Source organism: Rhea americana, unplaced genomic scaffold, assembly GCF_003343005.1.
Source record: "Rhea americana isolate MKP2758 unplaced genomic scaffold, rheAme1 scaffold_92, whole genome shotgun sequence".
In the NCBI taxonomy this organism is placed as follows: Eukaryota; Metazoa; Chordata; class Aves; order Rheiformes; family Rheidae; genus Rhea; species Rhea americana.
The window spans coordinates 1,296,457-1,322,910 of record NW_028187111.1 but is presented as its reverse complement, the minus strand read 5'-3'; the positions used below and the strand labels follow the sequence as shown (position 1 = coordinate 1,322,910).

General features: G+C 40.8%; 3 protein-coding genes across 3 annotated transcripts in view; 1 reads left to right on the top strand and 2 right to left on the bottom strand.

Moving 5' to 3' along the window:
• The window catches only part of KPNA1 (karyopherin subunit alpha 1), a 59,528-nt gene extending 53,042 nt beyond the window's left edge, over window positions 1-6,486 (bottom strand). The window contains exon 1 of the mRNA XM_085324573.1: window positions 6,372-6,486. The gene's annotated coding sequence lies outside the window, so the exon portion shown is untranslated. The remainder of the gene's footprint in view (window positions 1-6,371) is intronic.
• Window positions 6,487-14,407: 7,921 nt separating this feature from the next.
• Window positions 14,408-26,454, bottom strand: part of VAMP1 (vesicle associated membrane protein 1) — a 51,666-nt gene continuing 39,619 nt past the window's right edge. Inside the window, exons 5-6 of the mRNA XM_085324607.1 lie at window positions 15,327-15,398; window positions 14,408-14,688 (exon numbers count right to left, since the gene is read on the bottom strand). Coding sequence (XP_085180733.1) covers window positions 14,408-14,688; window positions 15,327-15,398 — 353 coding nt within the window. The remainder of the gene's footprint in view (window positions 14,689-15,326; window positions 15,399-26,454) is intronic.
• FBXO40 (F-box protein 40) lies at window positions 17,272-25,886 on the top strand. The gene is made up of 2 exons (XM_085324546.1): window positions 17,272-19,173; window positions 21,267-25,886. The coding sequence occupies exons 1-2, from the start codon at window positions 17,272-17,274 to the stop codon at window positions 21,462-21,464; spliced, it is 2,100 nt and encodes a 699-aa protein (XP_085180672.1). The 3' UTR covers window positions 21,465-25,886.

The window sequence follows — 26,454 nt, the reverse complement described above, 5'->3', positions numbered from 1 at the left end:
AAAACTGGAAACGATCTAAGCTCAGATTTCTAGGAAAAACAGAAAAGTACTGCACATCTGAAGTGGTCAGCATGCATTTTTTCTGCTGATCAAGTCAAAGATTTCAGAGACAGTGTGAAACAGTCACTTACAGTGATGACCTACCTTGTCCAAGCAACCATCTAAATTAGGATAAAAATGAACTCTTTGCCTTCTTAAATCAGATATAATAATACATGTTGTACACTGATAAAAGTATCATCTAGGGATTAATACTAGTTCCCTGGAAAATTTCCAAGGGTATCTTCCATCATCCCAGAGAGACCAAAAACCATCTACAAGTCTCTACACTTTTTACAATGTAATCTGAGTAAAAAGAAAATGCATAAAATCAGCAGACTGATAAATCTCTTCATTGTCACCTCCTGTTGACTGAAAAACTGACTCAAAAGATAAACATTTTGGTGACACTGAATCTGCTTCTTTTGCAAAATATTTGATAAAGTACAATGGATACTTGAGGTCAATGGGAGTTCAATAAGAATTCATCAGGAGTGCTCATCAGTAGAAACACTCATTATTTGAGGGACACTGGTGGTATTTGTTCTTCTCCAAAGTCTTCAGACTCTTGCACAGCTTGTGGTATCTAGAGGAAAGAATGCTTCCCTAAGTTACCAAAAGCTATTGCTCAAGTAGCATATGGCCAATTTCTAGCACTTCAGCTCAACTTTCTCTACCTTTAAAATGGAACTGGGGAACATGTCTCACAGGCACTGTAGAATTCTAACAATAGCAGTATTCATAAAATACCTGCAAAAGTAAGTTTTCCTGATGTTATTCCAAAACCTAGCACTAAAAAAGAAAAAGAATAATGATGTGAATTCCATTTCCTGTGGCTTTGGGAGCTGCAGCGGCAGACATTAGTGCTATTCACTACTACGTTCAGTTTACGTAGAGTAACAATAACACACTCCTTATGGCAAACAACGTAACAGAAGAATGATGGAGAAGAAGCAGAAGAATCACCTTCTGTTATCCAAGAGGATTAATGAGACTTCAAACTTAACCTAATCTTATTAGCTAAACGTATAGAATATATAGCCTTGAAAGAGTGTTGAGCCTCTTAGCAGTCTTTCAAAAAAAAAAAAAAAGTGCCCTAACAGCCACATAATTGGTCACCTAAGTTAATCTTTAAAAAATAGTTTTATTAAAGAAAAAAGATTCAACAAAAAATTAAGCACAGTATATCTAGTATCTTACTGTATTTACCATCACCAAGTTATCTCTGAGATCTTTTGAGTTCCATTTTTAATGGTCCTTTTTCACTGAACGAGGCAGCAGATACCGCTTTCAAAACTCCAGAAAGTTAGTCTGAACAAAAGGGCAGAAAATTACCAAGCCTCAAAGACAACTTATTAACTGAGCCTGTCTGATTTGAGTCACAAACACAAAATTCCTTTACCATGCTCATAGTCATAACAGTCTGTTCAAATGCAGAAAAAAAAATGAGTTCTATAACTCCATAATCACTCTGAAAGCAAAAAAGATCTCACAAGTTATAAAACAAAGTAGCTAGTGATGGGGCAATTAAAATTTTGAACTACATACTATTATATTAACAAAAAGTACCTTCATATTAACATGCTCATTTGCATGAAAYAATGGAAGTGATTATTCCTGTGCATCAAACTAAAATGTAATTTATTTTTATTTTAAAACAGGGATTTATTTTGGTTTTGATTAAGATTGCAGCATATCCTCCACAGACTTACAAAACTAGCTGACCCACAACATATTTTCTGTAAGGTCATATTTAAGAAGTGGAGCATTTGAAAAATGGTCATCTGCATCACTGGGTAGTCCTCAGCTGTCACAAGAGAGTCATTCTAACATTTCTAGTATCCTAACATGACCTAAAACTTTTTTTGCAAGAGAACAATGGAGAATCTTCAGGCATTTCATGTAATGAAAATAAGATACCCTTCACTTTTTAACATAAATTAGGTTAAAATAAACTAATTTAATTTAATAATGAAGTTAATTTTGTAGTTTCAAGTAGCTTTTATTCAGGATTGTAAATGCCGGTAGATACCGAAACCAAATGCATCTCTCACCCTCCTCGATAACAAATTTGCATTCAATGAATTTACTTGTTGGAACAAGTCAACATGAAGATACAGAGTATGCCAAAAACGCTTCCAGGTAACTGGGGAACAATAATAAAAGCACAAAATAACAGTAAGTCAAAATTCTACTGAATGCATACTAYCTTAAGACATCAACAACTGAAAACTGCATAATACTGATGTATCAGCTGCACCAAGCATCAAACCGAAAACCATAAGGAGAGTTCTAAAGCTGCATGACTCTCTTCTTTCCTTGTTCCATTTAAGCCTAACCTTGCTCCTATTCTGACAGCCCTCAAATCCAACAAATGGCACATTCACAAAGACAACTTTGCCTTTCTGCTTTTTTCACATTAGAGAGGAAAGGTAAGCCAAGCACAGCTAGGCAGCTAAACAGGTGATCATGTGGAAGTTACAAAAGGATTCTCACATCTTTTAAGACTGTTTCATCCTGCCTTAGACCAACAGAAATCACAGCAATTTAATCACAACAATTTAATCATCATCACAGAATTATCATCAAATGGCTTACGTGACTTGCCTGCCAAAATAACAGCTTCATATATGAATGGGCACATTTTCTTTCAAGGGTAATCTTAGCACTGGATTTTCTAGGCTTACAATGCCTTGTTTGCAGATCAGGATGTTTAATTACAGGATGCTTAACTCTAAAATCAGCAAATCATTCATTTAGAGAGAAAAAAAAAAAGATGTTTCGTGTGTCAAACTCTGGTTAGGTTCTCAGACAATATATGAATATGCCTGCTGAACCTGACAAGTGGCCTAAACTACCAAACAAAAAGAAAAGGGAAAACAATTATTGCAGAATGACATGACTATAAGGAAACTTACAGCAGTTGGTGACTAGCTAAATCTTCACTCTTAGAGCATACTCTTAAAACTCAGTATATTTTTCTCTATATATACACGCCCAGAATTGCAATCYTATTTCTTTCAGTTCTAATGTTTTTAGCTTTTGCCACCTCATAACACTGAGCATTGCTTATGTTTTTAAAAAGCATACACTTTAAAATCACAATAAATTTCATTTATTCCTGTATTACATGACTGAACAAACAGAAGTGAACATGTWATATCCAATCCACTATTGCTTTCCACCACTTTTTCACAAACCTTCCTACTACTAGTATGCTTTTTTAATCAATTCTGGTAAAAGGAAACTTAGTGTTCATCACCTGCCTTAGACTACCTCCACTTCTGCTGCATTTTTCTCATAATGAATTATTATACCTACACAGTGTTCAATGAAGTTCAGAACATTAATGAGACTGCATATTAAGCAGTACCCAGTCCTCTTGTTATGAAAATTGATGACAGCTGTTTATTCAGCAGAGGTTTTCACTCCATGTTCTGTTTAAACTTACCTTTGCTGTTTTTCCAGAGTTTCTCTACCCTCTTAAAACAACTTCTAACACTGATGTTTCTATAGGCCTACAATCCTACTGCTAGCATTTTGTATCCTGAAAAATCCACATTCATTCTGGTAAATACAATACAGCTTTCTAAGTCTGACAAAGTAATAGACAGTTATTTTTTTCTTCAGAGCAGAAAAACTGAAGACTTGCCATGATATCACTGCCACTTATCTCTGAAATTTACATCAGTTTTCTTCATTATTATTTTTTAAACACGGACTTCTGATATCCTGTATTCCCTTAGTATCAGGTTAGATGCTTTCATTATCAGTTCAGAAAACAAGCTTGGAAGCTGAAAACAAAAGTGGTCTGGTCTTGCTAACTCATAGCTCATTACCTCATTCCAAAACTCTGTTTAGACATTTCAACCTCGCACATTCCATCAGTTGAATGTCTTTTAATGTTTTATTTTTCTTAATTGTTACAGTCACTTGCTCATAGCCTATTAGCTTCCCAACACCTCTACTCTCTTTTGCTTTCTGAAGTATTTAAACAAAACCCTTAAATTTACCGATTTGCTGCTACTCATTTTCTCACATTTCTAACTTGAATTAGAACTCCTATCCCCAGTTTATATCACCTATTTTTAATTCCTACATCCTATCCTTTTTCACATAGACTATCTCAATTTTTCTGGATGGCGCATTGTGGCTCCATTAAACACAAAGTTGTATTTTCCAACTCACCAGCGTTGCCTTTAGAGATATGCTTTCCTTCTCTGTTCTTACAGATATTATTTAAGCTCTCCTTTGCCCCTCTAAGACTTGTAAAACACTACAGAAAAATGCCAGATTCTCATGAAGAAAGTAACAAACAAAACAAAAGATATCAAAACAGAAAAGCTTGCCAGATACAGAAGGACAGTTTAAAATAAAACACAGGATTCTGTTCACTTTAGTTAATTCAACAATGAGGAAGAAATAAAAAAGCACTGCACTGGAACACTGAAGTTGTAATGCAACTATTAAACAATCTGGTTAAATATACATTTATGCTTAAAAGTTCTGATAAAGAACCTTCATAAACTGCTACAGTATCAGAAATCAGTATATTTCTTGTTTTAACAGTGTCTTTGGGCAGTGCTGCTGAAATGGACCACTGCCGCCTTCCACTTTTCAAACTAGAATGAACTGGGACTTCTTCAAGCAATTAGCACTGAACTAAATGTATGTGACTACATACGSAAGTCAGGTCTGAATACATCCACACAGAAAGCGCAACATTGGAAAAACCTGATGCGTGGTACCCTGACGACAAAAAGGAAACATCCTTATATAGTGTTTCAATTAGAGACCTGATGCAATAAAACACTGTCCAATAAATCAAAAGTCTCAAAGGAAAAAAAAATCGTATTCCCTAGGCCCCAATAACCACTATGTTCTCTTTGAAGTGAAGCACCACTGCATCTGTTAAAATTATGAGATGGGATCCCATTGTGAGAAGGGCCTCTAACTTACATATCATCTCATACCTTAATCTCCTCTTCATTTTTTCCCAGTGCCTATGGATATGTCAAAAGTGCAACTAACAGGCACAACTTTAGCTCGCACAGTCACAAACTTGCTTTGAATCGCTAGTTCATATGTGTTAATGTAGCAGGGAGGGCAACATAAATCCATATGTAAAGATACACCTAAGATAAGTTTGATCCAAACTATTACTCACTATACTGTTCAGGCATACACATAATAGCTTTAAAACAGCTAGCTTCTAGGGAAGTTGCCTCTAGATAGCCCACACATATATACACAGACTTCATAAGTCTTTCACTAACATTAAACAGTCAGAGCTGAAGATATGCTAGGAAACAAAAATTTCCAAAGAAATGGTAGTTTGAATAAAAAAGGGTAACAAGACTAGGAAATACAATCACTCAGCATCATTTGGGTATTCAGCAGAAACAGCAGCCCAAGATTTTCACAGTTCAGGACTTACCTTTTCAGCTTTGAGTTTCAGCTTTCGATAAACGCCCTCAAGAGGCAAAGTTTAAAATCATCATTGCCTGTATTCTTGCATGAGGAATACAAATTTGAAAGATTATGAATGGGGTGGATTTTTGCAGGTTATAAGATCTCTAGAGACATAGCAATGGGAAATAGTCACCACATTTCTAGATAAGGCCCAAACTTTTCACCACAGATAGACAAAGAAAGACAATATTGTAATAAGCCTGGAATAACTTGTGAGATTATGTTTGCAAGAAGCAACAGCTCTTATAAGACAGACTGAGATCACTAGTGAAAATAAAACGGACAAGTTTAGGAAACACAGGAGAAAGTTTCATTTCTTTCCTATACACTGCCTCTCCTTATGACCCTTGCCCGCAAAAGGAAAATTTCATATGCCTCGCAACAATTATCAAGCCTGGGGAAGACCATCTGCACTACACGGAGTTCTAACTTTTCACAGGTCTCTCGAGTACCWCGAAAGCCGCGGAGCGAGCTTCCCGCGCTGCCCCGCGCGCCGCCGGGGCAAGCCCGTAGACCCACGCGCCCCGCCGCGGCTCCCGGGCCAGCAGCAGCCCCTCCCCGGCCGCGGCCCGCCCACGGCCTACCCGACGAGCGGCTCGGGGGGGCGGGGGGGGACGGCCGGGCGCGGGGCAGCCCCTTCCCGCCGTGCCGCTCCCGCCACCGCCTGCTGCAGGCGCGCGCCGGGCGCCCCCGCCGCGGCCGGCCCCGCCCCCGGCCGCCCGCGCGGGCCCCATCCTTCCTGCCGCGCGCCCGGCTGGGCCCCGTTCGCCGCCCGGCTGGCGCTATCCGTTATCCGCCCGCGCCCGGCGCCCTCCCTCCCGCCTCGGCGCACCAGGCGGCGGCGGCCGCTCCCCTCGTACCTCCTGCCGGCGGCGCGGCCCAGCCTGGCGCGGCCCCGCACTGTCTCCTCTCGGGTCCAAGGCGCGCGAGCGCCGCTCCCTCCCTACCTGCCTGCCTGCCCGAGCTGGCTCTGGAGGCCGGTGCGCATGCGCCAGCGATTCACGTCACTTCCTGCCTTCCCGCAGCGCCCTCTGGGACAGAGAGCCCTTCCGGCGCCCCTGGGAGACGGGGGCAATCCCTAGCGCGGCAATGGCGCCCCCCTCAGGCCAAGCACGGCGACCGAGGCCGGCAGGCCGCGCCCCTCCGGGAAGACTACAGCTCCCGGCATGCAGCGCGCGCTCACGCCTCTGGCGCAGCCGCAGATAGGGCACGCCACTCCCGCCGAGATGCCCGCAGCGCGCGAGCGGGGCATGTCGGGAACTGCAACGGGGCGGCGGTTGGGGAGAGAAGGCGGCGCCGCCGCTCGGTTTGGGGCCAGTCKCCCGGCGGGTGGGGGGAGCCCTCCCGCCTAGCTGTCACGGCAGTGTGACACGAAAGGGCGGCGCTGACCTGTCTGGGTCAACGGAGTTTAACCTGCTTCAAATCGGAGGTGGTGTAGGGGCACTGCGTAAAGGGCAGCCGTAGGAGGGTGTAAAAGGGAAAAGGTTTTCAGGGCTCTCTGCAGCCTCGCACAAACTCATTAGCTTTCACACATGAAAAGTGAAGACAYTGCGTAGCTTCCTGGACAAAATGTTCAGTAGTAATGCAACAGAGTGGCAGTAATGAGTATAGCAGTGGTTAATGGTCTCAGAGCTAGTGCAAAATGCCACAGTAACTGCTAGTCAAGCATAGTATATGTTCTATATATACAGAGAGTATGTATATATTATATATATATATATACACACACGTGTATATAAAATACAGGACTTCTATATAGTACAGTAATTCTAACCACAGGACTGACATGAGTTAAGAGAATAAAGCAGACTGGCAACAGCTTTCTCCCAAAGCATCTACATCACAAAATTAACAGCAGTTACATGTTTCTTCCAAGGTTTTCCCATTTCTTGCATCCTACCAGTAAATATGGCCATACAGCAGCAGGCAGTGTTGACTGGCATTCATTAGCGAAAATCAAGCCAGCACAGGTAACAGTGGCAGCAGAGATCTCCAAGTCCTCCTGCTTTTGCTGAGAGCATAGTTCCAGATGCAGCCGAGCCAACACAAGGGTGTATTGCAGGGAAAGGGATGAATTCCTGCTCCCTGTCACCTTGGCTCTTCTGCTCCCTCYTTCTCCATCTCGTGTTCGTTTTCAGGTATGATGAGCTATGTTAATTCTGCGGGTCTTGTGATACAGTGTCTTAAAACACCACCACAAATGATGTCTCTTGGCGGTACAGCCCTCACCTGGAGTCTTGTAAAACTCAAGGGCTTGTGTTGCATGAGGTTGGGCAGGCAGATGAGCCAGATACATGGCAGGCACTCCAGCTCAGAGTCATCACCAAGCAACACACGGAAACAGTAAAAAGTGCCCCCAGAGTTCAAACTTCCTGGGAACATAAAGATCTAAAAGCAGGCTGACCTCAAGTGCCAGCAAAATTGAGATAGAAGGTAGCTTCATTTCTGACAACAGCTGGTTCTGAAGCACTAAATACTTGTAGTAATTCCAGTTAATTCAGCTGGAGGGAGTTTACTCCTCAACCAAGAGAACATGTTTTTGAGAAGTACTTGTGGTTCATATACAAGAAAGCATGCAAATGATATGTATTTAAACACAGTCCAAAAATACAATGACAATATTAAAGAGGGAGTCGAGGTTGAAGAATAAACCTGAACTGGAGTTTGAGAAGAAGAGGTGAAAAGGGTGAACAGATCAGTGATAATGTTGTGATTGGGAGAAATACAGGTTTAGATATATTACTGCTGCCCCTGTTTTCCCCAGTGCAATGAGGTGATAGAAAATGGTATCATAATAATACAGCACTTTCTAAAAAAGGCCATGGAACCAGACTGTTTACCATATTTAGCACTACTAAATTACAGCTGGCACCAGCAACTCTTGGTTGTCACCTGCTGACATTTTGTTCAACATAAAAATGAAAACACAGTTGCCTGAACTGTTTGAAACCATCAGAGTCACTGGGGACTTGCAGATAGGGAAAGGAGAAAATAAAGCAAAACAAAAAGTTTGGTGTGAGTTAGGATCTCTGAGTTGCCGCCACAGCAGCAAAAAGGTGCTGTGTGTTTCCAAACTGAAGAAAGCCAGTCACATACCACAGCAGGGTTGCCAGAGGTGTCTTTGCCGACAAGCGCAGGTTAGACAACCACTAGGGAGAGGCAGCAACATGTCCACACCCCAGAAGGAAGAAAACAAAGGGTGCTTAACTGCTGCTCTGTCCAAGAAGGTCTCGAACAAGCAGCAATGCTGGAAGGGGCATGAGCAGTGCCCCAGGCTAGTTAGAAGTAGTGGCCTTTCCTGTGTGCCCTCACAGAGATCAGGCTGCCAAGGCAAAGGACACGCACYGTGTGTGATGCCAGAGACCATCTCAGGCACTACCTGAATGTCACTGATAATTACAGAGTACCTGTATATGTGCATTTGCCATATATGTATCTGAAATTCTTTGATAGACTCATGTTGACCTTTAAATAAGGTTACTTATCTTTGCTGTTACTGCCAAGTTTGGCTGGGGAGGGAGGCACTGCGAACTGCACCTCTAAGGAGTTTCTCCCATTTGCTGGCTGGACCCTTTTGGTGTGCATGCAGTGGCTTGAGTTACAGAGACCCCTCAGTGAGGGCTGGGACACTGCCAGGCCGATTCTGGGTCATTTTGGCTGTCTTTCTCCCCACAGTACCCCTCTCCCAGGCCCCAGTCTGCTGTGGATCAGACTGACTTCATCACCGTTTGCATCTRTTGCTGCAGTTCATTACAACAGGGCTATGGGACATAGTGACAATTGGAATAGCAGAAATCATAAACTGATATGGGCACAAAAAAAAAGGTCAAGCTGTAAAGGACTGGGAACTGAATCTTCTTAGGAGAGTGGCAGGACACCTGTACAGTTCTGGAAAATGTTGTGATCTGCTCCTCTAAGTACCCAGGACAGAGGACACGGTTACTTCTTTCTCTCCATTTTCTCTGCTAAGTATCACTCCAGTAGTTACAGTGTTAATAAATACAGTGGAGGAGGCTGCTCTGTAAGCTGACCTACATGGTCACATGCACTAGTTTTATTTTTAACATCCAAAACTACTTGATGTTTGTACTTGGGCTTGCTCTGTGCCCTCCCATTCTGTCCTCTTTCTCTGCTTCCAGTTATCCCTTATCCATCTCACTTCAACTCAGCTGAGCAAAACCAAGTGAACAAGTGTTTGGTGCAAACACAGGGACTCTATGATTAAGGTAAGGTTTTGTAAGTGGAATGCAGTGTTTATTGATCAAAGCTTATGCAATGGTTATTCTGTCAAGCTATGAAAATCAAGACATGCCTTCAAAATAATCTTAGTGGTTAGGATGAGGTAGAATAATCAAATAGAAGATGTCTTAAGTGGCACCCTAAAACAGAGGCACCTGGTAACTTCTGCAACATGTTACTCTTAAAAAAAAAAGAAAAAAAAAGAAAAAAAAAAAGTCCATTATTCATTCAGTGGACTAGCCTTGGTTTGCAACCCTAAGATGTTGACTAAAATGGGAACTTCAGTGTTAGGACAGAMAATAAATCAATAATTCAGTTCCTGTAATTTCCAAGAAATGGGAAAAAAAGTAAAAGAAGGAGGTATCACAAGAAGATACAGTAAGGGTCAGAGAGGAAGCAGGAACAACCTTGTGGCAAAAATGCTAAGACWTAAAATCCAATGAATTTTAATATATTCATATGGAAACTGCACATTTTTTGTCCATATTGAATAAAAAGATGATGGAGTAAGAATTAGAAATGTTATGGGTACTACTGTACCATTTAGAGTTATGGCTGCTGAGCAGTTTTTATTTAGGAGTCTTTTCTCTCTTGTTTTTATGAGTTAAACATTAGCTCTGAAATTCTCTGTGCTGGGCATCTGCCTTGGGCTGATTTTTTGTTTGTTTGTTTGGTTTGGTTTGGTTTAATTAAAACCAGTCACTTGATTATCTCGAAAAGTTTTCAAAGAAGTATGTTAATGATATTGCTACCAGAGAGTAAAATAGAACCTGAGCCCAAAGGAAAAAAAACAGTTTGGACTTTTTTTTTTCTCAAACTGCAACTAAACTCAAATCTGTTATTTTAAAGTGCTTACTGAACTCAAACCAGCACTAAGCCCATTTGTCAGTTATTGGTGCAAGGTAAGAGTTTGCTTAATAATGTATGTTTCCACCAAGGACAGCACAGGGACCCTTCATATGCACTGAGAGCTGCAGAGCAGCCGTGTGTCACAGCCTCCCTTCTCCCTTTGCTGCCTGGCTTCCACATGACTCCCCAGCATGCCCAGCACAAGATCCTCCTGCTATGCTATGAGGCTGTACTGTGCTGCCCAGCAGCGTACTGCAAGCCCAGGGGATCGCTTCAGCACATGGATTTTTTTTTTTTTTCGCCTTTGTCTAAGATGACCTATGACTAAATTGTTCCAGCTAGGGAGGAGCAGGAAACGTCATTGATGCCTGCGGCATGCTGCTCTGAGTATATTCCAGCAGTGCCCCACGTTACCTTGTTATCCTCAACTCTCCCCTCCTCCTCCCATAAGAGCGCTAGTGCATCTCGCTGGATAGATATTGCAAAAGCAAGCTCCCATGCCGCTGAAATGCCTGTGTGCAACACAGGCTTGTAGGGGCAGGAGGCTGTGTGTGCCCTAGCTTCTCTTCAGCTCCACAATCCYGCTTGCCAGATTTAGGGAGCTGAAGATACTTGAGCAGTGCTCTGCAAAAAAAGCAGGGAGCAGGGACTGAAGCCTCTGCCTGACTGATGCCCTGTGCTATGGACCCACACCATCTCTGCCATTTTAGAACRTATCTTTTCAATGTAAAGCAATTCCAGCCCTTTCAGTAATTCTGAACCAGTGGTTACTGCCACAGAACAGCCCAGCTTCAGTCAGCTGATGCACAGCTAGAAAATACAGGGAATGGCTCCCTGACTGTTCCAGCCTCATCTCTGTCTATGTTTGGGCTTACCTGACAGGACAGTTGTCTCACTGAAAACCTTTACACTCTCCGTATCTTATTCCAGGTATTTGAAGCTCACCAGAAGGGTTGTCCTGCAGTTGAAGTGCCACTGTAAAACCCATACTGACTTGTGCAAATTCTGTATCCCTGAGAAACCATGACTTGCGTGCACTCAGTAGCAGTTCACTAGCATTCCAGGTGAACATTTCACCTATACTTTTTACACTCCCCTTCTACTGGCCCTGAGTTGCACCATTCTCACTGCATGACTCATTTAAAGCTAGGCTAGCAACACGTACATGAGATCAGTCTGAGTGGTGATTGCAGAGCAGGTGTAACACAGAGGACAGTGACCTGCTGCTCCTAAGGCAAAGTCAAGCTATAGCTGTCCCTGCTGCAGGGCTTGGGCTCAGTTAGAGATCACTATGATGCCAAACAATGGCATCCTTGGATTTGCTTTTTTTATTTTCAATTAATTGTAACAAACAACAGGACTTCAGAAAACTTCGTGTCTCCAGAATCATGTCCAAATGCGGTATGATGCATGGCACAAAAAGAGAAGGTTTCTAGTTTAAAGAGATATCAACACTACTCTAGTGAGTGTGTTCCTATCCCGTCTCTGCCAGTGGTTTTGTGCTGAAGACATACAACTTCAAGTGAAATATAAGACCCTAAGTATCTCTGTGCTTGGCAGATATTTTTTTTATCTAAAATACTATATTTAATTATATTTATTTTAATCTTTCTATGCTTTAATGCTCCAGCTGTCAGATAGGAGTAATAATATCTTTTTACCTCTAGTATACCTCTAGTACAGCAAAGATGAATTTATTATGGCTTGTGAACCACTCAGTTTCTAAGATAGTAAATATATTCAAAAAGCCTGTAAGGAAATTAGTAACTATGTATTCACTTCAAGTTTTAAGTGTTATGCTGAAAATAAGATTAAGGCCACATAATGGGTAATAACGATTAAAAGAAATAGCGAATTCCTGCTATGTCCTGTACACCTCAAAATACTCACATTCCTTTAAGATATTTTTTCTGTTGTAACATCATATATAACTTTAAAATTCTTAGCTCCAAACTTTCCTGAAATTTTTACAAGTTGCTTATGTCATTGTAAGTCTTCAAAAATCGTTTTATGTTCTTTTGCAGTCACRTCTCAGAGGCACTCTGTAAACTAATTATCAGAGGTTTCTTTTGATACTTTTTGATGGTTCCTTAAAATGGGAGTGATCCCTTGATTCTGTAAGAAGAACTCAGATATGATATATTATCTTTAAAAAGATAATGTATCAGTCCTCTATATATAGCAAATAAYATAGAGGAAAACACTTGTATTGTTTTGGCTCATTGACTACAACTGAATTAAATATATATTTACTGAAAAGTAAAATATATTTAATTCATAAACCATAAATTATTGTCACTGAACACATCTGCTCCAAACACAGAAATATTTGCAGTTAGAATAGCAGCTGTGTATTTTTAAACCTTACCTGAATTGCTGTCATTGCAGTCTAAAAATGAAGATTTACCAAAGTGGACAGAATGTGGACTGTAATGTACATCCTTTCATTCCATAGTAGCTTGAACATGATTCAAATAAGCATTTCTATTTTGCCTTTTTTTAACCCAGCTCTTAGGAGATATTAAGTTGCAGGGAAATAGGAGTATGTAGAAATGTTTCATTACCTGACCTATGTGTCTCATCAGCCTCTGAATTTTATGTATCAAACTTACTGAGGCAAGAATTTGTAAACTGTTAGTGTGTTGAAAGTTGATTGTAACTTGTGCATTGACAATAATATCATCAACTAAAATACAGAGCTAACTAAATCATCAGTTAAAATACAGAGCTCCTGATTACCAGTATGTCAGAATATGAGAAGCATTCAAAATACCTAGTAGAGAATGATATATACCAGAAAAATTCTTTCTCCTTTCTTGTTGTCCTCTAGTTTAGGAGATTTAATAGTAAGGAGAGAGGGATAGAAATCATTTGTCTGACAGAACAGCATTTACAACTTAGAGAAGAGGTAAACTAAACTAAAAATGGCAAATCCAAATAATTGTGAAGACTGATTCTGGTTCTAAATGCTCTGGTATGGTCACTTCTCATAAGGAAAAGAACCCGTATTTTCTTTTTATACAAGTGATTCCGATGTGATTAGTTCCAGCATACAACAGCGTATATATGAAAGCAGGCTCTGAAACTTTGCAAGCAACCATTTCTGTGGCTGCAGAGAACCATAAGGCCTATGCCTTAGGATATATTTTTATTTATCAATTATTTCTCTCTATGAGTTAGTTTTGCAGTGGAAAGTATTGTTCATACATTCATGTTTTTATTGTAGTGTAATGTACTCAGCCTTCTTCTGACCTTATGCAAGTCATAGCTGGGACTATTTTTAGAAATTATATTTGCAGAAGAATGCTACAAGAATGAGAGTAGCAGGGATGCTGCCAAAGAGAAATGTATCCATCTGTGTCTCTTGCTTCTTTGAGCTGCACAGAAGTAGATGTAACTAAACAGTCTAAAGAGGGACAGATAGCATCCTAAAGAGTATGTATTTAGGGGCTGGATCTGGCTGGGGCCATCCTGGCCAGCATCATGGTGTCACCTCTGTGCAGAACTCAGTGCAGAAACCAGAAAAAGGCAGGGAATACTATAATAGATAGTTATGAAATACTACTTTTCTGCATTGCTCTCTTGAGCTTATCCCATGTGTGCAAAGAAAGGCCAAGGTACCCAAGCTCTGAGTAAAGGGATCACAAAGGAAAGGACTTATTCCTTTACTATGCAAGATGGGGCGAGGATGTGGCTGATTAAGTAAGAGGTGTGAATAGGTATTGGTCAGCACTGGCAGTTGCAACAGATGAAATGAAGATGTGTTGAGCAATCAATACACATCAAATTCAAACATAAAGGTAGTCTTTCATGACTGCAGGAACCAACATGCAGTGCTTTTCCCAGGCGTCTTTCCTTCTCCCGCATTGTTCCTGACTTCCATGGCCTGGATGTGAAAGTGTGAAAGATGAGCTGTTGAAATAGTACCTTCAAGAAAGAGAAGGGAAGGGCCATCACATAGCATTTCTTCTCCTGGATCCTGAGCCTGCTTCCTCTGCAGTATAGCTCTCCTCAGGGTTAGGTCACTTATGCCTGGGGTTTCAAAAGCACTTACATCTAGGTAAATGCTGCCACTGCATTTTCTTTGACCTTGGAAAAAGCAAAATCTAAATTATTTTACTAATAGCATGTATTTTTTCCCAGAGCCAATCAAGAGTCCAGTGCAGCTATGGTAGGTCCTACCACACAGAAGGTGTGGTGGTAGACTTGTCAAGAATCCTCTTGACATTTTGACTGAGGAAAAGTTCCCCAGTCCTGTTTCTTACAAGAAATGACAGGGAAAAAAAAGAACAAATAAATAAAAAGTCCTGGGTCCTGTTTTTGGGGAACACAACTACAGTTCATGCTTATCATTAATGTTCTCCCTCCCACAAAGATTTGCACCAAACAACCAGGCTGCAAAGCATCCTGGCCTTTATAGCAATGAGCAGAGAATCAAAAGTATGGAGTCTTCCATATGCAGCAGCTATTTTGGGGACCAAGTTAGTGGTGTCAGTTGGTGCTCCAAGGAAGCAGCAGAAGGACTGGGCAGCCTCTAATTCTCTAATCCATCTCTTGTGCATGCTGGGAGTGTACAAGGGGAAAGGACTACAAAATGCCCCAGCATCTCTTAGGTTCATTGTTGGAGACAGGTTGCTTGGGTATGTGGACCATGGGCTTGACCCAGAATGTCATTCCTTATGTTCTTACATTTTTACTTCAAAGGAAGATGTGTCTATGTTACTCACCATCTCCATTTACTTGCCATTGATCTCCATGCTTCAGTTTTCTCATTTTTAAGAAGGGGTAACATCTGTTGCCTGAAAATATTACAAGGGTAGAGATATTATGAGCAAAGGGGCATTGAGAACTTTTGAAAACAAGTTTTATAATTAGCTGATTTAAGTCATGTAATTGGCATCCTGGAAACGAAGTAAAAATACAGTAATGAAACCAAAGTAGGTAAGTGTTTCATTCTCACACAAAGCTAGTAATCTGCTAGTGATAACATTTTATAAAAGAAAGTTCATACATCACTCTTGTACTTCAGCAGTTTTGTTGTTGGACATTAGGAACATCATATGTCCTTTTTATATTACAGTTTTTCGAAGAGAAAATTGGAAAAGTTTGTATATATTTTGAAACCACAGAAATACAGAATTGTGAGAACTGAAATRCAGTCTTCCTTAAGAGAACATGTAGCCTGTTTACATGATAAAGCTGGTTGAAATTTCTGAAACATTCCTCTTGGCATCCTCAACTTCTGTTAATCCAGTCTGTCAGTTGCAAAGCATTAAATTAATGGAGCTGCCTGATGGCAGCTGAATTTAGGAAACAGAGACTAGACTGGTATTGTTTATTTCCATTCTTGTTGCCTAGGACCTGTTTCCCTATTTTCTGGCCCTCTGTGGTATCACTTGAAGACAACATCTTCACAAACTGGATTAAAAATATGATCAAGTCACAATCACCTATTCTGTTTCAGATAGTGTTTCACGCTGACTTTTCAGAAGCACCTAGAATGAACCAAAAAACAGAGTGGTGATGACCTGTTTGTGGAATCATACTCTAAAATACATAAAAGGAATGMTCTAGGTTAAAAAATAAGGCGGGGGAAGATTCTTTCTCAAAGAGGCATCCTGTAAAAAGCATGCTCAGAGCTGACCTCTCCTRTACTGTCACAGGAAGGGGAAAGCTCTGCTGAGGTTAGATATTTGTCGCTCCTGTTCTGTTCTTGCTGCACACTGGTGCTGAACAGAGCGTGGCATAAGCCATACTTGCCCTCTTCCCTTCTTTTGTATCTACTTAACATTCACTGGAGACAGCAAGACAAGAGGGAGGAAGGTGGTCACCAAATAGGAATCTGTTAAAAAAAAAAAAAAAAAGTGGAAGTGGATTTAACTGGGTGAGTACAACCTTGATATAGGCCTCCACTGCACTCTGGAGCTTCTCCCCAAAATGTAAACTAAGGCATTACCTCATTCAGGATTTTGGCTCCTACAAGTGGATATAACAGAGAAACCAGCCAGAAGGAAAGTCCCCAGTAGTCTCTATTCCATGGCATGAGGCATCATTTAGGAATATACAGGTAAATCAGGGAAGTAGAGCRAAGAAGAACAAGCAAATCAGCCTTAACCCAGGCTGTTTAGCACACTGGGAAATGTGATCTTGACAACATCCCTCACTCTCAGTCTTTGCTACTGTAGAAGAAAGGAAGGTTCATTTGTGAAGCGTTCATGTTAATATGAGGGTCGGGGCATGATGACACTTGTAGGTCAAATGACCAGCTAATTTTTCAAGGGAGGAGGAAAAAAATGTCATCTTTCCTACTCAAATAATATTGAGGAAATGGGGAACTTTTCTGTGCCCTCACATAATTTCTTTTGCAGCTTTGATTTCAGCAGTTTGGAATAGAGTGCATCAGTGCAAATACAGGGACAGAAATCAGCTCATTCTCTYACTTTACTGCCTCTGCTGTGCTAACAACTAAAGACCTCTAAGACCCTACCTATAATCCCRCTGCTATCAGGCTACTTTGTAGCATAGGGATCACTGCTGAAAAGTAACCAGAAGTCCTTTACCCACAGCCTTATTCCCTCTATGTGAWCCCACCACGTGGAAATCAAACCCAGGCAATCTGACCACCATTCTTGCTCCTCCAGATAGTAATGCTTTTCTTCTTGTCTTTGCTACATGCAGCACCGGACTCAGAAGCCTCCCCCAGGGCAGCACAAACACTGTGAGAGATGTTTCAGCCGGCACTGCCGTGCACCGATTGAGCCCTCCGTCTCCTGCATGGTRATCAGCTGCCACCTTCGCTGCGGGGCAACCTTTCACATGTGCAAGGAGGAGGARCACCAATTGCTCTGTCCTTTAGAGCAGGTCTCTTGCCTCAACTCAGCATATGGCTGTCCTTTCTCCATGGCCCGCTTTAAGCTGGCAAAGCACCTTCAAGTCTGTCCAGCCAGTGTTGTCTGCTGCTCAATGGAGTGGAATCGCTGGCCAAATGTGGATTCAGACACAACCCTCCATCAGAATATTATGAAGGAAACCTTGAATGAAGACTGTCTTGACACGGCCTTGGCCCTCAGAGACCAGAAAATACTTTTCAGGACTTTGAAAATGGCTGAATTGTTTCCAGAATGGAGAGAAAAGTATGAAGTGGAAGAACTAATGGATGAAGCCACAGGGGAGGAAGAAGGTGCTGTGGGAGGATTAATCAGYGGTTCTCTAGAAGGTGATCACCAATCATCTGAGCTCAGCCAACGTGAGCGGGAAGAACTGGCAAAGGACAAAGAAGGAATGGATCTAGGGGGTTACAAAACCTGGGAGAACATTTTCAGCAAAGAGCTCTTGGCTTGCAAGGTAACAGGCTCAGCAGTCAGTGCAGGAAAAAAGACAGAGGAGGCTTCCAAGAAAATAGCATCAGCCACTTGCACTGATACCTCCACAGAGAAGGCAAAGAAAGTACCTGATGCAGAAGAAGCAAAACACCAAAAGACTGAACAGGTAGCACCAAATACAGAAATGACAGGACTGGCTCCCTGGCAAGAAGGAGTCCTGGAGAGACTGAAGAAAGAAGTTGGTGTAGCTGATTACAATATGTATCTGGTACATCATGGGGGAATGCTCATTCGCTTTGGCCAGCTAGCTGCTTGCACTCCCAAAGAAAAAGACTTTGTGTATGGGAACTTAGAAGCTCAGGAGGTAAAGACAGTTTACACCTTCAAAGTGCCAGTTAGCTATTGTGGCAAAAGAGCACGACTGGGAGATGCCCTGGGACACAAGATGCCAACCGCAGACAAGTTGGTGGATACCTCAGAATTGGGAATAAGCCTAGAAGAACTACCTAAAGCAAATATAATTAAAACTACTTTGTTGTGTGCACTGGAAAAAGAACTGAAAGGCCATGAGATCTCTGAAACAAGGGGTATTGATGGACTTTTTGTGGATTTTGCAACTCAGACATACAACTTCGAGGTGGAACCCTTCTCYTCCAATGCTGTTCTAGCAGATATTGTAGATGAAAAAAGCCCACCAGAACTCCATGTGGAGCTCTACACAGAATGTGTTACAAGGAGACACAACAAAAGCAGTTCAGCTTTCACATTCATGTGCAGTCACTTCTTCAGAAGGGACGAGTTCCCATCACATTTCAAGAATGTGCATGCTGATATCCAATCATGTCTRGATGGATGGTTCCAGCATCGCTGTCCGCTGGCCTACTTGGGATGCACTTACGTTCAAAACCACTTCCGCCCTGCTGGATATAAGGCCAAGGTTATATACAGCCAGCCTCTCAAGACATTTGCTATTAAACCAGAGGTTGACACCCTCCTTGTTGAATCAGGAAAGTGCAACTCCACGGTCACTAATCGAGGGAGAAATAAAGACTCGCTGAGTAGCCTGCCAGTAGAAGTGCTCAAGTACATTGCTGGATTCCTGGACAGCTTCAGCTTATCTCAGCTATCGCAGGTGTCAGTGCTGATGAGGAACATCTGTGCCACTCTTCTTCAAGAGAGAGGAATGGTCCTACTGGTCTGGGAGAAAAAAAGATATTCCCATGGAGGTACTTCATGGAAAGCTCGCAGAGAGGCAAGTGATTGATATTGGGAAAAGGATAGCCGTGGGTTCTCTCCAGGAAAAACACATGCATAGCAAGTGATGCTGSATGTAAGCACACAGACATAGGGAAGGATCAGGAGGTTGTAAACTGCAGCAGAGAATGGGGAGGTTGCAAGGATGTAAAGCACAGTAAATCTAGCAAAGGTAGGAAGGTGTAAATGAGCACCTACTGATCAGCTGAAAGTTGCCACTCAGGCTTGCTTTGGGTAACTAGTTCGCATAGGCACTATGAATTGAGAATTCCTGATCCTTAAAGGTTACACACGGGTTCTTAAAGAACTTGGGGTTTGTCCTTTTCTTTTTTCCTCTTTACAAGTGGGTCTAGGGCATCTTGAAACTAAAGCATGCTTCAGAACACTTAAAAGTGTAAAGAACAAGGAGATGTAAATGTGAAAGGAGYTCAGTATTCACAACAGCCTCCTAGCGTTTTCATGATTAGTAGTTTCATGATTAGTAGTTCACAAGGTTGTCATAAAAGTCTGGTTTCTTGGGATGTGAGCACCTTAAAGAGAAGCATCGAGATAAGAAGCCYTTTCTTGCTAAGCTGGTGATCTGAAATTTGCCTCCCACTGTTTGTAATGGAAAATTATTTTCCCTATTGGCTGTCTGGGTAGTCTGAATGAAGTATGTGAACACAACTTAGTTTAAATCCTAGTTGAAACAACAGTTGYTGCAGTTTTTTGCTGGCTGATAGCYTTGCAGTTGCTCTYACATAAAACRGGAGAGGGAATATCAGAGAYTTTTGCATGATCAAGCCCACRAGAAACAGACCTAGGGACAAATAATTTAAAGAGATCCAAAGAAGACTTGCAAAAATGATCTAATGATCTGGCTTTCAAACAGACAGCTAAAGATCTCCACTTATTGATATTTCCAAATGGAAACCTAGCAATTCATGAAAAGTATTCACTATTAAGAGAAAATACAAAGTGTGGCAAGTTCTAAATCTAGTGTAACAAGAACCAATGGCTGCAARTTGAATTGCCAAATCCAAAACAGAAAATATACATTGAAATCATTTACTGCAGGATGTGGCTTCCTTCAATAGAAGGAAGAAATTCCAGTTGAGCAATCAAATAGCAGTTACCTCCAGTTAGTAGCATAATTTCAAACCAGCAGTCTTCCCTTTAAAGAATATCCAACCCTTTCATGTTAGCTGTCTGTTTTGACCCCACATGAATCGGTTTCCAATGCACAGATTCTTCTTGAAAATTCCATTTGTAATTAAACTGAACTTCTTGATTCTTGTGTATAACAGCTACGATTACCTAGAACTAGGACAGGTGCAGGTAATTCTGACCTGTAACACACCCACCTACTGTCCTTCTTCTACAAGAAAGTACATTTGTAGGGAAAAGAAATCCAATATGACTTTAAAAAATAAATTGATCTAGTGGGATAYGGCAAATATTAAAGTGATTTAAGCACAGTCTTATCACAAATACATATTATCACTGCAAACAAAGTTTGCATATTTTAACCGCACCATTCCTTTTTTTTACAAGATTGGATTTCTTCTAGGAAAAATCTTAGCCTTTTAATTTTCTAGGCTTGTTATGGGGTGGGTACTTTCAAGTTACTAATATATGTTTTCAACTCTAAGGAGATCTTTATTCTTTATTCAGTCTTTTTTTTTTCCTTTTTTTTTTTTTTTTTTTNAGAGAGAGAGAGAGAGATTATACAACCATGCTCTATTTACTTTGCTTTATAACTGCCTTGGATGCATCTAATCTCCATTTTTTTAACACAGTACATGTGTGATGTAGTGGTCAGGTGTCCTGGATTTCCTAATGTACAGCACTGGATTAGCACCAAAAACTGTAGAAGGATGCTTTCCTATTAAAAATAGCGGTTGATAACAAAAGCAGAAAAAAACAGCAAGCATGAGGTATATACCAATACAGACCACATTTTTATATGTTATACTAGCCCTGCATGATCAGAATTTCACTAGTCTATCCAGTACACATCGCGTACATTCACTATAAGCCGAGCGAGTTTTTTAAAACCCTGTTACACTTTGCTAACATTCCAGTGTTCTCCCTCCCTTCCCCACATATTAGATCTGGCAGTTCAGCAGCCTGTTCTCCACAGTTAACAAATGGCAGTTCAATGATGCCATGAGCATGTCTGAACACCTGAAGAACTGTCCTTTCTACGACGTGGAGCACAAGAAGGACCCTGTGTTGCTGACGAGCATGTGTGAACGTCGAGATAAGATTCAAAAGACCTTGGTCTCTACTTTCAAGCACAGATTCTAAACAACCTGCATCCCTTTCGCCATGGTCCTTTCAAGGTCGTTTGAAAGAAGATTTGGAAATCTGGTTGTAAAGATTGTTGTTTCTAACTCTCATTCGGAAATACAAAATTGGCTTCCCTCCAGCTATATCTGGAACATCCTGCATCTTTTTCTTGCATTAATTTAATTGTTAAAACGTCATCCATAGAGTTCTGGCACACTGCTCACGGATGTCATGTGCTTTCTATTTCTTTTTCTGTTCTTTGCTTAATTGAGAAACCTGGAGAAAGTAATAAGGATATTGTCTGAAAGTAGCAACCTTGAAGGTAGGTCATTGCTCCTACACCATGTCCCTGAGAGAAAAAAAGAACAGTTAATGTAGGTATGTTAATGTAGGTACAGCTTGACTAGTTCTGGGCACACAGACAGGTGCTCTCCAGCCTGACAGGCRTAGGAATTACTAAGGTACTCTGAGATGTGGATAAAGGGAAAGGAGACCCAAAAATAAAGTGAATAAATTAGAATTCCAGTGAGGAGCCAGGAATGCACTGCAAAACCACAAACCATCCTTTAGGGCCCTGATTCAGGCAGACATGCCTATTTGGGACAGGATTTGAGTGCATGCCTGAAGTTGAGCTCATGGGAACATTAAAACCCAACCAAAGCAAACTCACTCATTCTTAGAAATAGCAATGCTGCAGACAGTTTTAGAGAGTCTGTTGATTTTTTATATTTTTCAATCAATAATTGTCTCTAAATGTTTCATTTAAATATCCACTAAAGCCATCAAAAATTATCTCAAGTCACTTTCAGAATGTTTTGCCTAATCAGTTTTGCAATGAACAATTTATCACAGCAAGATTTTTTTTCTGTAAAAGAAAAAACATTCAGCAACCCATTCAGTAATAGTATGGATAATGYTTACTACAATTAAAAAGGGGAAAAATTGAAAAAATCATGAAACATGGAAGATATCAAATGGAGTATAAAGATCTTTCTATTCTAACAAAGCAGAAAAGTACTTAAGATTTGGTTGATTTTTTAATAATTAAGTTGAAATATGTTAATTTGAGAGAAAGCAGGAATTCTATGAACAGTGGATGGCTCATTCCAGTATTTAGACTGATTTCAGACATGCTAGTTAGAAATACCATAGTTCTCATTGTAGGTGGGATTCCTCCGAAATGGCTTTAGAGTGATTCAACGGCTTGCAGACTTTGTATACAATCACTTTCTTTTGTAAGCTCATAAGCATGAGCTCAATACCTGTGACCTGGCTTTCACTTCACAGGCATGAGGTGCAAGCACTCATGGATCTGTGGTGGCCTAAGCCAGGTGCTCACATGGCAGAGTAGGTGCCGGTGCTGCTGCTCTCGATACATGGGCCAGCTGGATTAAACCTGACTCAGGTATACTGAGACATGCTGCACTTGCAGTTCTCYGTTTTGACGTAGATCTAGGATGAGCAGGTTACAAAAGGGAAAACTACCTCTTACTGATAAGGGCCATCACTCATGGTCGCTGATGAACCTGAATCAAGMCCATGGTAACCATGGCATGAATTGCATGGTGCCAGAAACAATCCTGAGTACTGTTTGTCCTCATCTATACTTGCAGCTTAAATGGTCCCTGTGAGATTCTACCGTGTAAGAATATTTTTCTTCTCCAGATACATGCCCTCAGGAAAATATCCTTTGATTTGTTGGGGTACAAATTAGTCCCAGGATTATGACCAGAACTACTAGCAATTACTGAGGTTTTTTTATTCATGGCATCCTGTTGCCTTTCCCTAGAGATTCTTCCTGGGAAGTCTCATAATTCTGTACACATGAGAGTAAAACTGTGAATCTTGTGGAAAACAAGACAAGTAGCAACACAGTTTTACGTGTAGAAAAATAAGGCAAAATGACACAAGGAATCTGAGCTGGCTGAGGCTGCAGTTAAAGCTCRGTGTTCTTTCCTTCGTCCTGTGGTTTAATTACTGTGCAAAAACAAACTTACTATCCTATAAAGATGCTTACAACAACTCAGCTGTACTCAGAAAATCCACTATGAAGTAGGTTGTCCAATACTACCACTCTGTGATTTATATAGGAAAGTTGACGTCTGTGAGACAACATAAATTTTCTAGATTGGCCTTTACATGATGATGTCTTTCATGAAAGAGCCTGATGAAAGAGCTGCAAACGCGTGTGCAAAAATAAGGTGCCAGTATCTCAGCTGGGTACTTAAAAATGGAGGCACTTAAAATTATGGACAATTTTAGGAGAAAAAAAAAGAAGAGCCTTATACATAGAGTGAGTCAGTATTCAAGGCAGGTATAAGAGACCATTAGAAAGTAAATTCAGTCTATGAACTGTCTCTTGATCAATCAGTTAACTGCTGTAAACTGGCATCGGTCCACTGAAACTGGTTTATTTTAGGGGTGAATTGGGCTCATTTTACCTTTAGTATCAGTGTCACTGACATTGTTGCTGTCCTGGTTCAGGCCTACTTCTGTCAGCTTCAGGGGATTTTCTTCTTGTATCTTCCTTTCTCTAGAGATCTTCTGACTTATGTAGCAGCCTTATAACCTGTGAACTTGCTTCTTCCCTGGGAGTGAGGTGCCAAAGTCAGACTGCAGAGAGGCTGCAGCTTTGGCAAGTATTATCATTAGAAGTGTAGGTTAGAGAGAGGAATGTCTCAACCACTACATCTAGGGAACAATTTGGGTTAAGATGCAACATCTAGGGGAGTAGACTTCAATGCTTTCCTCTTGGGTACTACTATAAAATACACTGGAGATATACAGGCTCCCAATTCACTGAGAGAGAAAGAAGCAAATTCACCCAGGTAAATATATATGCATACTTCTATAAATTATAAATTTGGTTGAGTCAACAAGATTTATTTACAGCCTATGCTACAGTTTTATGCAGTAGAAGCTAATCATCCACAGTGACCTTTAGATTAGTCTGGTTAATCCCACCCTGGAGGAGGGAAGATGGTACAGCRAAGTGGAGGTCCCACTCAGAATAGTGAGTACCTACCAGCTAGTAGAAGTTTCTTACTTTATCTCTCATTTAACACTAGAGGAGAATTGTGGATGGTATCAGACACGGTTTAACTAATCAGTGTAGGTATGCCAGGCTAGCCCAATGTTGATGGTGCTACTCATTAGCAGGAACTAAAGAGGCTAGGGAGGTGTGGGCTTGGATTTAGCAAATCTTCAGCCTCTTTGTTTAGGCTTGTAACTTGACCAATGGAAAATCAAAGAAAATAAGGAAACTTTCCCATTAGAATGTTAGCCATCTAAATAGGCATTAGGACCCAAAATATTTCCTGAATGTCAGCTTGAGGGACTGAATCAGAAGAAACATTGCAATTGTTACTTTTTAAAACAGCTGTTTTGCTGTGAAGGAACCTGAAATGGGAAAGTGGATCCAATCCAGCAGAGCACAGAGGTTGTTCTCTGTCCACATCTCACACTTCAGACCTTCATGGCTTGGATCCCATTAGCGCTGCCCACATCTTGTGAAGGACAAGAACAATACTCTGCACACTCTAAGGACTGACAAATTTTGCAGTTTTTCTTCTTGCTGGAAGAATGGGAACTGGAATGATGGCCTCATGGAAATCAAAGAGGTCAGAGCAGGACAGAAAAGACCGAGGACAAGAGAGTGGGAAGACTGGAAACAGGAAAGGTAAATGGTTTGGATAGAGGTGACCTGACAGAGTAAAGATAACATGGTGAGAGGCAAGTGGAAAAAGGTAAAAGTGCGCATGCATGAAGGGAAGTGGGATGTGAAAGAGGATGGGACTGGAAATGTGTCCAGAGGAAATAATTCAATTCAACAGAAACTAGAAGGATGGGATAGCAGAGCAGAAACATACTTAGTGGAGCAGAGACATATGAAGAGCATAAGAAGGAGAATGGAGAGTTTATTTATTTTGACTTTTAGTGACATAGTAAGATATTTGCACGAGCCTTGTGAACTCACTGAATTGCAGATTCTGTTCTGTATTATAATCTTTATCATGACTCGTCATGTAGTGTGACCTCTGCTCTGAAGTAGACTGTTCAGCTAGTGTGTTGTTGAAAGACCAGAGCTGAGAGTCCACTGTAAAACCATGAAAAGTCACCAATTTTGATGTTCCTGCATACTCATCATTCACTGCCAACAACTGATATTCTAGAAAAATGCTTCTCTTTGAGGAATTCCCATTCAGTGTTACACAGTAACATGGTAGAGGTTGTATTTCTTCAGGGGCAAAAGGGTAGGCCACACAGCAAAACATACCATAAGTCTAGACTGAAGGAAGAAATTATTTGCCAGGCCTCCAACTCCCAAAACTGAGTRAGCATAAATAAAGTTTATCTGAACAATGCTATTTTGTAAAGGTTTGTAACTCTTTGTTGCTTTCTTAGGAATAAAAATTATTATAGTTAAAAAATCCAATAAAATACTTGTCTTAGCTTATTTTCTTTATTTCATCACAATATTTGCTTTACTTTCAAATCAAGTAATGCTTGTACCCTCATATTCATTACTCTCCTTTCCTCTGCTCCACTCTTCAGTTTGATTTTCCTGGGTGTAGAATAAGGCTGTGTATCAGTTATAATTATTTTTTCTCTCTGCATAGTCATCTTCTCCTTCCTGGTTCAGTTATTTGCTTATATTGCTGAAAAACTTTCTCTACTTTTGAAAGTTTCTTCTCCAGATTGACATGTCACATAATATCTGCAAATATGTAAAGAAAAGAGTTTTCATTGCCAATCTGTCTCCTTTCTTATTCTTCACTTATTTTTAATAACACAGTGAGTCTGGCTGTTTATCCAGGTAGTTACAGAGTGATTTTTGCTTCTTTACTTGGGATGCAAATTCCAAAACTGCTGTGTAGCTCTGACAGAAATTCTGGGCTTCTTTCACATTCAGATCCTCAACCTCTGTAGTCTAAGTTAATGAGTTCTCCTAAATCCTTGATGCCTTTTCCTTTTGAAAAAACCTTTCATGTACAGACCTACTTTTATT